The 12,524-nt window shown below is 43.4% G+C and overlaps 1 protein-coding gene across 1 annotated transcript; it reads right to left on the bottom strand.

The window, feature by feature from the left end:
- Positions 1–677: 677 nt before the first annotated feature.
- On the bottom strand, positions 678–12,258 carry LOC101487204 (adhesion G-protein coupled receptor G1-like). Its single transcript, XM_014409238.3, has 11 exons — positions 12,187–12,258; positions 11,193–11,464; positions 10,683–10,869; positions 10,410–10,452; positions 10,128–10,206; positions 8,930–9,076; positions 8,621–8,737; positions 8,048–8,090; positions 5,463–5,569; positions 2,155–2,271; positions 678–1,188 (listed from the first exon to the last, which is right to left on the bottom strand). The coding sequence occupies exons 1-11, from the start codon at positions 12,224–12,226 to the stop codon at positions 1,180–1,182; spliced, it is 1,161 nt and encodes a 386-aa protein (XP_014264724.3). The 5' UTR covers positions 12,227–12,258; the 3' UTR covers positions 678–1,179.
- Between the last annotated feature and the right edge of the window lie 266 nt (positions 12,259–12,524).

Here is a 12,524-nt window from a genome sequence, read left to right as displayed (position 1 = left end):
ATTAATCATTATTTTGAATCAACAACATTACATTTATGGCACAGAACAAAAGCACAAACGGTCATGTTTATTTTCAAAGCTTCCAGGTGTTATCAGGATACTTTTACATGAATTTATGAACTGTCATAAAATGTTATGCATGCTACATGTAGTCTGCTACACGTAGCATTCATAAGATGGGATTTCTTTCTTGGCTTATATTCCGTCTAGTCTCAGCTACACAACATACAGAGTAAAAGGTTATTTTTGGAAAGGGAAGTAGAAAGCTTTCTTAGCAACTGGGGTAATTGATCTAAATTATATTTGTCTCCACTGTCATTGTCATCATCATCATTGATGTCATGTTCACCATGGTAGTCGAGCTATTGGAACATTTGCCTCAGGTGGTGCTGCATGAGCTGTACAATTCTGATCTAATGAACTATGGGTATTGTATTGATTCTGTTCTACTACTGAGCTCATCTTACTGCTGCTTTCCTCCCTTTGGTGAGAACTACAGTGATGTTGTATTGGTGGGTATATTGTTGGCAAACAACTACGTGGTCCAAAACAACTACGTGGTCCAAACCAGCTTCGCTCATGGCCTTGTTTCATACACTTTGCTGCTTACATTTTTATTCAAGTTGTTTATTTATTTTTTAATACATGTTTCTGTGACACAGTGAAAAGCAGTCATGAGCAATTCATTCATTTATTCATTCAAGACTTTTAATGGCAAATAAATACATTTTTTGGCATTAGTGACACTTAAACCAAAACCTTTGACCACAGCTGTTTCACCTGTGTGCAACAAAACCTACCTCAGCTGTTCCAGCTTGTATAAAATTGCAGATCACTTAGATTTGGTATGCTGAAAACGCTGAAGTGACAAGCTGGATTGTGAGACTTTATAAAGATGACACAGTGTACAAGAACATCTACTGGATATGAGATCCAAACTGAAACACAGGTGCAACAGTTGGTATGAGATAAAGAAAGAGTCATACTGCTGTACATATAAATAAACTGTTTGCCTCTAAAATGCTGCATAATACACAGTTAACCATGAAGTTTTCTTCATAGTTAACTGTGGGAGTAGTTGGATTATGATTTGAAGCTGAAGTCTTTCCTGTGGCCAGGTACCTGTTCCTCAGGTAGGGTGAAGGGTGCTGCATGATGTCAACAAACAGCACTTCTTGCTTACCAAACCTGAAAGATTTTAACAAAAAACAGCCAAAATGACAAATGGCAGCATAATCTATGATGAGATGAAACAAAGAAAAGTGCTTTTTTTTTTTTTTTTTTTTTCACTTTTTGCAGATTGCAGCTGTACTTGAGATCAAATACATTTTATTTATATAGCAGTAAAACACAACGGTCATCTCAAAGCACTTTATAGTGTGAGGTTAAGACACCTCGACAATCAGTTGTGCAAACATAGCCAGACCATGCAAAGGTATTTTAATCTGAAAATAAATTTGGTTCACATGTCCAGAAATTGTTAAAAAAAAAAAACATAACAAAACAAAGAAACATTTCCAGTTTTTAAATGACAAGAATGTGGTGAGAAAACAGTAATACGATTCTGTTATTAACATCAAGGGTGATACGGCTCACATATTTTGGTACATGAGCTGCATCTCTATTTTCAGCAAGTTAACCACAAGATCACAGTAATGCCACCAAGTTTTTGTATGAACTTGTTCTATTGTTGCTTGCACTTACAATAATTCAGTAATCCTATATTAATATTAATATGTATACTATACTTAAATACCCCAAATGTTCTTCAAATAAGATAAGACAAAAACACTATTTATTCCAAAACGTAAGAAAATACCTTGTTACAGCAGCCAGTTTAAGAGAAAGTACAAAAAACTGAAATCCTCAAATCTATGTATTGTATGTACTGTGTATTTAATTGGATGACAGTGTTGAAATATAACATCTAGAAGCAGAACTATATAATGCAAGAAATGCAGTTATAGTATAAGAATACAAAATACAATGCAAACTCCTTGTGTTTGAAGATACTGGCATGTGTCTAATGGAATAGTCATTGCTAGATATTTGCATGGGAGTACTGAAAAGATAAACAGATTACCTAAGTGTAAATTAAAAAAAAATAAAAATAAAAATCAAAAAACTGTTTCCATAGACTGTATGCACACATACCTTTTTTCTGCCAAGATAAATTATAAGAGCAAAACTGCTGATCACAGATACAGCACAGCCTACATATCGAATAGCAGTGAGTTCCAGGGGCTGGCACACTGATCGAGGCTTCAGGTCCTACAAGTGGACAGTGCAATGAGCAGAAAAAGGTCTTCATACACAAAAAAAAAAAAAAAAAAAAAAAGCAACACAACCCCCCCCCCCCGTAAGGCTACGGTGTAACCTTGGTTCTCTTAGTCAGAGACTCTCTCCACACCGTTACATATTCCATATGTACAGGGTAACTCTGTAAGACACCCTGCGAGGAGACAGTGCAACTGAACCGCTGAGAGTGAAAGTGCTGGGAGTCAGTGACCACGCACCAACAGGCACACCACCCTGGTCAGGGCTTCGCAGACGCATAGCCTGAGCCAAGGGGTGGAGGCAGCAGTCTGCAGACCCCAGACTGGCCTGAATCAGTCATGCAGGACCGCAAGTGATTGGCCGATTAAGGTCAGCCCGGGAACCGCAAAGCAGACCGCCAGGGAGCGCAGCACACCGAGCTGCCAAGTAGCTGCCCCAGCACTGTCACTACAGCTTCAAGAGTGAACTCGCAAACGAGACACTCGAGGTCAGACACAAAGTCCCAGCTCACTGGGTGTCCCCGTGCTGGCCATGTAAGCCCGTGACACACAGGCAAAGCACCAGACAGGGAGCCAGCATAGCAGGCTAGGGAGCTCTCACTCACTGGCTGAAGTTACACTAGGCTGGAGAACTGTCACTCGCCCCAGCGAGGTCAGACTGGCATGAAAGCCAGCAAACACGGGCAATACGCCTGGGGAACACAACCTACCAAGCCACTCGTGCACAGCAGCTGGCTATCGCCGTGACCGAAATCCGCGATGACGCTCCAGTCGGGAAGTCGTAGCCACCGGCTGGAGTTGCCAAGTCACAACAGATCCCCGCCTGGCACTAGGCAGTGACACAGTGCCAGGGGAAAAGAGCCTTTCGCAGCATCTCGGCCACTCAGTGGATGGCCGAGGTAGGACGAGGCCCAGGGCCTGTCCCAGGAGCTGAGCAGCCAACCTGCATCATCCACGACAGGGGAGGGGCTGGTGGCTCAGGCCATTGAGGGCCCAAGTGAGGAGCGACCCAAGGTTCGCCACCAGGGCATAGCAGCCACTCTGAGCCATCCGTAGACAGGGGGCCAGCAAGAGTGGGCCTGACGAGACACTGGCGGACAGTCAAGGGTCAAGTGTCAGCTCACTCAGGGGAACACAGCCCGCAGCAGCAGTACAGCTGCAAAGATGAAGGGCCAAGGCAGGGATGCGACCTGAAGGGTCCATCCACACAGCCACGGCGCCGCCCAGCTGTCCACAGACGGAGGTGCGGTCTAGCCCACTGAAGGCCAAGCGGGGACTTAACCCAAAGGTCTGCCCCAGGGCTGAGCGGTCGCTAGCACTGTGTGCAGACAGGGGAGCAGCAAGAGTGAACTTCAAACAAGACACTCGTGCACAGCGCTGCAGGCTGGAGAACACTCACTTGCCGGCTGAAGAATCAAACACAGCAAGGTCCAGCTCGCGTGTAAACCGGCAAATGCAGGGAATACTCCATGGGAACACAGCCAGGAGTTGCAGCAGCTGACATGCCAGAGAAAATCCGTCTAAAATAGGCTGGAGAATGCTCACTCGCTGCAGCGAGGTCCAACTGGCGCGTAAGTCGGCAACTGCGGGCAACACGCCAGGGGAAGACAGCCTGGAGCTACAGTGAAGCCAGGGAAGTGACTCACCATGGGTGTCAGCTCACTGAGTGGGCCCTGCTGGCCACGTAGACTCGCAACAGTTGGGCAATCTCCCAGACAGAGAGCCAGCGCCGCAGGCCGGAGAACTGTCAACTGGTGGCCGAGCCAACTGGCGCATAAACTGGTGAAGCGCGGGCAATATGCCAGGGGAACACAGCCTTCAGCAGTCCTGGCCACGAGGCCCAACTCAAAAGATGTCAGGAGGGAGGAGGGTGGCTGGAGTACAGCTGAGCCTAAGCTCCGAGGTCCTACCCGCCTCAACTGAACACGGCTGTCTCCACACGCCTGTATAGGCCCCTCAGCACAGCGAGGTGGCTGCAGGGTAGACAGGCAGTCCCATGAGGCAACTCTGGTCGTCTGACTGGAGCCAAGCGTCATAAGCATCAACCTCCTGACAATCAACCTCCACCAGCCCAGGCCTCACAGAGGCGGGGCCATGGGAGGGAACACTGTGGGAGGGGCCCGGAATCAGGCAACCCAGACATGGGTTCACCCGTCCGGGACACACTCCAGTGGCAGCCAGATGGGAAGGAAGCTTCTTCAACATCCACCTCACGATAATCAACCTCCACCGGCTCAGGCCTCACAGAGGCGGAGCCATGGGAGGGAACACTGCAGCCATCATCCCCATTTTAGCCTGCTCTCCTTAGAGGCACAGGATGGGGGAGGCTCACCATGTCCCCACCCTGCCTGCAGCTGTTGTGTCAAGCTCCATCCCTATAAAGCGAGCGACAAAATGGCCACCAGCAGGGCAGCAGTTACCCTCACGCCCTTGTAGGGCATGCTGCCCTGCACATGAGGGCCCGAAGGGGTATCCAGAGGGACCAGGGGCAGGGCTAAAGGCTACTACTCCCACCATGGCAGCAACCAACTGCGGGAAGGGGACCATAAATGCTGGGGGGCAGGGCACTCAACTGCCTGCAACCAGACCATTCAGGCAGCAGCAGCACCTGAGATAGGAGGCGCTATGGCTGCGTGATAGCATCAACTTTGAGGTCCGCTCTATTAGACGGGACCCCAGGAAGGGCAAGTTGCCACAACTGGCATGCTCCAATCAAGAGCTGAAGGGACCCATCTCGCCCAACACTGTGCCTAGGGACCAGCAGGGAGCAGACCAGGGAGAGGTGGGCAACACCGAAGGAGAGGATGGAAACCTCTTCAACATCTGCCGCTTGATAGTCAACCTCCACTGCTTGATAGTCAACCTCCACTGGCCCAGGCCTCAGAGGTGGAGCCATGGGAGGGATGCTGTGGGAGGGGCCAGCAGTGAATCAGCAGCAGGTGTTGGAGGAGACCCAGCTCATGGTCACACCGGGCGTGCCGGAGTGTCTTAAAGAAATATCCACACGCCATGACCAAGGGGGGGGGGGGGGGGGTCGTACCCCGTACATATGGAATATGTAACGGTGTGGAGAGATAGTCTCGATATGCTAGAGAACATCTATTTTATACATCTTTAAAACGACTTAGTACTTATAAGCAACATCTCATTACTGTTTTTATTGTTGTATGAAAAGCGGTGTCTTACCACCAGGACAGTGAAGTAAGTTGTATGGTTACACAGACACACAGTGTGGTTTTCCCCTTTCTGTTGTGTCTCACATCCATCATTTGACCAGTTCACCTGCAGAGAATCTGCAGCAGGAAAATATAAATCAGTTAAAGCTCATTGGTGGGAATTATGGGAAAGAAAATGGGAAATACAGATAGATAATAATTAATAATGTCAAATACAGTGGCTTGCAAAAGTATTGGCCCATTACATTACAAAAGTTCAAGACTTTTGTAATGTGACAACATTTTGTCACATTATAGCCACAAACATGAATCAATTGCATTGGAATTCCACATGAAAGACCAACAGAAAGTGGTGTACACGTGAGAAGTGGATTGAAAATCATACATGATTCCAAACATTTTTTACAAATAAATAACTGAAAAGTGGGGTGTGTGTGTGTAATAATTCAGCCTTCTGAGTCAACACTTTATAGAACCACCTTTTGCTGCAAAGACTGATTTATTTAGTCTTTTAGGGTCTGTCTCTACCAGCTTTGCACATCTAGAGACTGAAATCTTTGCCCATTCTTCTTTGCAAAACAGCTCCAGCTCAGTCAGATTAGATGGACAGCGTTTGTGAACAGCAGTTTCCAGATCTTGCCACAGATTCTTGATTGGATTTAGATCTGGACTTTGACTGGGCAATTCTAACACATGGATGTGTTTTGTTTTAAACCATTCCATTGTTGCTCTGGCTTTATGTTTAGGGTTGTTGTCCTGCTGGAAGGTGAACCTCCGCCCCAGTCTCAAGTCTTTTGCAGACTTCAAGAGATTTCCTTCCAAGATTGCCCTGTATTTGGCTCCATCCATCTTCCCATCAACTCTGACCAGCTTCCCTGTCCCAGATGAAGAGATGGTGGATGGTGCGTTCAGAGTGATGTGCAGTGTTAGTTTTCCGCCACACAGTGTTTTGCATTTTGGCCAAAAAGTTCCATTTTGGTCTCATCTGACCAGAGCACCTTCTTCCACATGTTTGCTGTGTCCCCCACATGGCTTGTGGGGGACACAACACCTTGTATGTGAGGAGCAGGATTTTGAATTCAATTCTGGATTTAACAGGAAGCCAATGAAGGGAAGCCAATACAGGAGAAATATGCTCTCTCTTTCTAGTCCCTGTCAGGACTCTTGCTGCAGCATTTTGGATTAGCTGAAGGCTTTTCAGAAAGTTTTTTGCACATCCTGATAATAACGAATTGCAGTAGTCCAGCCTGGAAGTAATAAAAGCATGAACTAGTTTTTCAGCGTCACTCTTAGACAGGATATTTGTAACTTCAGAGATGTTGCGCAAATGGAAGAAAGCAGTCTTACATATTTGTTTAATGTGTGTTGAAGGACATGTCCTGGTCAAAAATGACTCCAAGGTTCCTCACAGCATTACTGGAGGCCAAGGTAATGCCATCCAGAGTAACAATCTGCTTAGATACCATATTTCTAAGCTTTTCAGGGCCGAGTACAATAACCTCAGTTTTATCTGAATTAAGCAGAAAGTTGGCAGCCATCCAGGTCTTTATGTCTTTAAGACATTCCTGCAGTTTAACTAATTGGTGTGTTATCTGGCTTCATGGACAGATAGAGCTGGGTGTCATCTGTATAGCAGTGAAAATGTATGCTATGTCTTCTAATAATATTGCCTAGGGCAAGCATGTATAATGTAAACAGAATTGGTCCTAGCACTGAACCCTGTGGAACACCATAATTGACCTTAGTATGTGAAGAGGACTCTCCATTTACATGTACAAATTGGAGTCTATTAGATAGATATGATACAAACCACTGGAGTGCAGTACCTGTAATACCTACAGCATGTTCTAATCGCTCTAATAGGATATTATGGTCAACAGTATCGAACGATGCACTGAGATCTAGTATAGTTGTCCTATGGACAGATTCCCCCACCTGAGCTGTAGATCTCTGCAGCTCGTCCAGAGTCACCATGGGCCTCTTGGCTGCATTTCTGATCAGCTCTCCTTGTTCGGCCTGTGAGTTTAGGTGGACGGCCTTGTCTTGGTAGGTTTACAGTTGTGCCATACTCCTTCCATTTCTGAATGATGGCTTGAACAGTGCTCCGTGGGATGTTCAAGGCTTGGGAAATCTTTTTGTAGCCTAAGCCTGCTTTAAATTTCTCAATAACTTTATCCCTGACCTGTCTGCTGTGTTCTTTGGACTTCATGGTGTTGTTGCTCCCAATATTCTCTGAGGCCGTCACAGAGCAGCTGGATTTGTACTGACATTAGATTACACACAGGTGCACTGTATGTAGTCATTAGCACTCATCAGGCAATGTCTATGGGCAACTGACTGCACTCAGACCAAAGGGGGCTGAATAATTACGCACACCCCACCCTGCAGTTATTTATTTGTAAAAAAAATGTTTGGAATCATGTATGATTTTCGTTCCACTTCTCATGTGTACACCACTTTGGAATTCCACGTGAAAGACCAATACAATGCAACTGATTCATGTTTGTGGCTGTAATGTGACAAAATGTGAAAAAGTTCAAGGGGGCCGAATACTTTTGCAAACCTCTGTATGCATGGCCACTAAAGGATTCCAACCTTTTCTAGTGTCCCAAGAAACACATGTCCTTAAATAGCTTTCCTGAAATAAAGAGGGAACAAAGATGTGAGCTGCAGACATCTCCCAATAAGAAGTTGCATATATCGCATTTGTTGGACATATTTACATTTTAGTTCCTTTAAAGTTGTTTCCTATTTGCTGCATACATAATCTGGCTTACTGTGTATCGCCATAATGCTAAAGAATGTTTAGATCACAGTTAACATAAAAACAGGGAGTTTCATGTGTTACCATGACTACTTCACAGAAACTATGCGCATTAAGACCGCAGTCTATTTTTGCTACACATGGTTTCTGTGCTTGTTGCACCTTTGAGGTCAACAGGCTGATATTACAGAACTTAACAGCATTTTGCTTTTGTTTTCTGCACCTAAGCCATATTTGTCACCCTGAGTGTTTACTGATATTTGCACTGCAGCACATTGCAGTCAATTTCAGCAGTTACTATTTGGTACAGTAAGTGTCAGTTTAAGGAAGTAGCTTTAAGTAATATAAAGTGGGTGGGGAGCGTACTGATACAGGCTAAACGCCACAGAAACACACAAACTTACAGATACGGCTTCATGGTAAAAATCTATCCTAATGGGTTCAGGCAGATTTCTGATGATCTCGTTCTCCACCGTGATTTCCACCACATCATTGATAGGCTTGGCAGTTTTGTGAGCCTCCTGAAACAAACACACACAACTTGACCTTCATCTTACACAATGCAGCATAAATATTTGCACACAAAGCAACAAAAGTATTCCAGATAGAATCGCAAATGTGAACACTGGAAAAAATTGCAGGCTGACAGCTAAATAAGGTCACCTGAAATCCTATCATATGTGCCTGTATCGACTGAAGGCAAACAGCCTTACCTGTAACAGGGAGATGTTCTTGAAGAAAGTGCAGGCTACATTGTTAACATTTTTCGCAGCTTGTTTTAAGGCAGCAGGGAGGTGGACAGTGATATTGGACTTGACAGGTATACCAGCCATTGCTGGTATACCTGTCAAGTCCATTGCCTGGAAAAGACAGCACATATAAGAACTGTGAGTTTTTACAATGTAAGCAAAACCTGCTTCACTCTGCAGCTCTGCTTGTGGCTCTGCTTTGAGATTGTTGGGTTACTAAATGACTCTATTTTAGGGTCGTTTAGAGGAGAAAAAAAAGTCAGCTTTCAACACCATCCTGTAATGGTCAGTAGAATGCTGCCATCAGTCACTTTTATGTGACTAACCTCCCACCCTATTTTCTGTACTACATCACTTCTCCCCTCTACTTGCATGAATACTCTAGGTTATTCAAAAATGTGCTGTAAAGTAAGTCTGGATTAAAAATGGAAGCACACAGTCTCAGATGCAAAGAAGGTTTTTTGCTAATGTCAGCAGTGCAAACTCTAAAAATATGAATCTTCATCCCAGTCGTATGACTGAAAGTGAAACCTCACTTCTGCAGATGTGTGATTCAGGTGAAACCTACAGAAACCTAATAATTGGATTTAAGAGGTGATATTACTCTGCAGAGCGGGACATTTTTGTGTGTCTAAGGAGGAAAGGTTGCATTTCATCACAGCCTGAGCACTAAAGAAAGCAAAGGTAAGGCTAACTTCATTCTTCACTCCTCCAGTTTTTAAACTCATTACTACACCAAATAATAACTGACACTACTGAGTGTACACAAATCCAAAACCTGACATGTTTTCTGCCCTCTGTGTTCCTCTTAACCTATAAAAATATATCTGTGTGCCACAGTGGGCGACATAAATGAATTACAATGAACTGCAAATGTTTTTTTGAAAAATAATTGAAATTTAATAAATTTCATTTTGTTTCAGTATAGTTTATTACAAATAAAATTTTGTTCAATTTTATCGTTTTTATAATGTAGCTATAATTAAATGAGATTGTAAGATGAGGTAGTTCAGAACAGTAACACTGCAATACAACAGCTGACACACTATCACAGAGCATCCACTCTCTAAAAATAAATCAAAGCCTTCTCACACTGGTTGGTTTGAAAAAGAAAAGGTTAATCTGAAGACAAGTCTCTTTAACTTTTGTGTGTTTGTCTTACAGGTGATGTGACGCTGTGGCCTTTGAAATCTTCCTTCATCTCCACATCAGATTTGTGAGCGTATGGAGGCTCAGCACACCTGGACACAAACATCAGGCACAGCCATGATTATAAGTTTGTCATGTTTCATTTGAATGGAGCAATATTACATCAGACAGCTAATGTCTTCACTCCTCGTTTGTAATCAAAGTTTGTGTACTTCAGGAAGGATCAAGTCTACAACATCCTGCCATGATATCCCTGCAATAAACTGGTGCATTTGAGGAAAAGAGAGGAAATTACTTGTTGGGGCCGGATTCCCGTTTCGCCTGTTCACATAATTCTGCTGCAAAAACAGAAAAGAAGAGAAAGTTCTGATTCTGACATGCTGCACTTGATAACAGAAATCTGAAATGCTGGTTCAGCAAAGCTAAATATGAACAACATTACAGACAAACTGAGTTATTGGAACAAATAAAACAGTACAGAACATCAATTTTATTTTTTGCTAAATATATTTCATTCACAGATTTTCTATCAAGAATATGCTGACACAATATGTGTAATCTTCCTTACTGTAGTTGGTGGAATGTGCTTGAAAGTTGTACGCCATCCGTGTTTTGTCGGTGATGAAATCATGATTAATCTCGGTATTGAGGATGCCGTAGTCTGCTTCTTGTGTGTTTGGGCCATCACTCAGGTCATTGCAGCAGTTACCCTGCAGGCTTGCAGGTGAGCACAGAATAAGCTTCTCCTCTCCTACCTGAACATCACAACAGGAAAAACAAAAACAAAAAACAGAAATTATCATAATAATCTTGAATTTAGCTAGTGTAGTGTATGCAGTGTACAGAACATCATATAAATTTTACATTTTGTTATATGGCTTTTAGAATGTGGTGGTGGTATATTATTATACACATGTGCTTTTTCCACATCTTTCATTTAACTACCTCACGCTCATTTTTAGTTGAGTTCTCCTGAACTTTAATGTTATTGAGTAAAATAATGGGTGTCAAATGATGAAACAAAAAAAAAAATAGCATTTAGAACCCACACTTAAATTTAAAAATTGTTATCACTTACTGTCAGCATTAACTGGTCCAGCAGTGGCTCCCAGTCCAGACAGAACTTGATGTCCTCCCCTGACTCAAGTCCAAGGTGCTTGAAGGTAATCACTTCAGATCTCCTACACTGGGCTGTGATCTGCCCGTTGATGGACAGAAAGCTCTCATTGGCTGAAATGGAGATTCCTTTACAGCCAGTAGAGATGTTGAGGTTCAGGCTCAGGGGGTTGTTGCCATGGTGCCATGTGCCGTAAAAGTTCCAGTCCAGGTCATTGTCATTGTTACTGGAAACTGTTAAAATACAGCACACAGTATTAAAAAAAAAAATTCAACTTATGTGGCAGTGGTGTGATCTCTGGCTCTGCTGCAGTGGGCCAGGTGGAAGGAATCACACTGCTGAACTCTGCTGAACTGTTTGTTCATTAATGATGCTGGGGACCTGCAGTGGAGCGTGGATCCAACTGGAAAGCTGGCCATGGAGAAATCAAAGGTGCTGAGCTGGAAGCATTGTGTGTGCCATAACATTAAAGAGACAAACAAACAGTTACAGTACACTGTGTGGGTCCGAGTCTGAATTGGATAAGCAGAAGATGAATAGATGGATGGACTTTTAACATGGCACTGCAGGAGTTTACATTACAGTCTTTCAGATCAGAGTTTACAAGCACAGATGTGATTCATCAGTAAATAAGTTCACTGAAGCCAGTGTGTACTGTGCTTTAAGCTAATAATTAATAGCTCTTATATAAGTGAAAGAGTATAGGTGAAAGTGGAAACTCTAATTCTCACACCTCAAACTAAATTATTTATTTAGTTTGAGATGCTCACAAACTAAATAGCGGTTACACAGAGAAAAAGTTAGTAAATGCTCCTATTTTTTTATGTTTCTAAGTGAATATTCCTACACACAGCAGCATACAACAACGTATAATGTATGACACAGCACAGCATGAATACAGCACACATGTATGAACAAACTATCACAAAGTGTGGTTCCTGTGTGGTGATCTTACCAGTGGAGAGGATGATTAAGAAGCGCACTATGTTCTCCATCAGCCAGGGTTCTGTTGCTCACACCTGTTCTGTAGAAATGAAAAAAAGTTTTTACACAAACCTATAATTCACTATTTAGTATGGAAGAAAACATTAATTCAGTATACTCCACCATTAAAAATCTGCCACTAAAGTGTACTGTAAGCTTACACTCATAAGCGCAAAACACATAACCAAACAGAAATAGCTTGAACATATTCATCTAAGCTCCCACTGCGGGACTAACAAATACTGCATCTGTGGCCATGCAGAGTTGGGTTGTGTATGCGTAACAGTGTGAATGTGTTGTAAGAAATGG

This window comes from Maylandia zebra, linkage group LG1 (assembly GCF_041146795.1).
Source record: "Maylandia zebra isolate NMK-2024a linkage group LG1, Mzebra_GT3a, whole genome shotgun sequence".
Classification (NCBI taxonomy): domain Eukaryota; kingdom Metazoa; phylum Chordata; class Actinopteri; order Cichliformes; family Cichlidae; genus Maylandia; species Maylandia zebra.
Note: the sequence above shows the minus strand (reverse complement) of the source record. Positions and strands in the feature narration are given on the sequence as shown.

Excerpts from the sequence above, each read along its gene's own strand:
- LOC101487204 (XM_014409238.3), bottom strand. The coding sequence starts at position 12,226 with ATGGAGAACATAGTGCGCTTCTTAATCATCCTCTCCACTG. Across the intron at positions 11,465-12,186 it reads CTTAATCATCCTCTCCACTG|TTTCCAGTAACAATGACAAT; the intron begins GTAAGATCACCA and ends GTATTTTAACAG. Across the intron at positions 2,272-5,462 it reads CTTACTTCACTGTCCTGGTG|GACCTGAAGCCTCGATCAGT; the intron begins GTAAGACACCGC and ends GTCCACTTGTAG.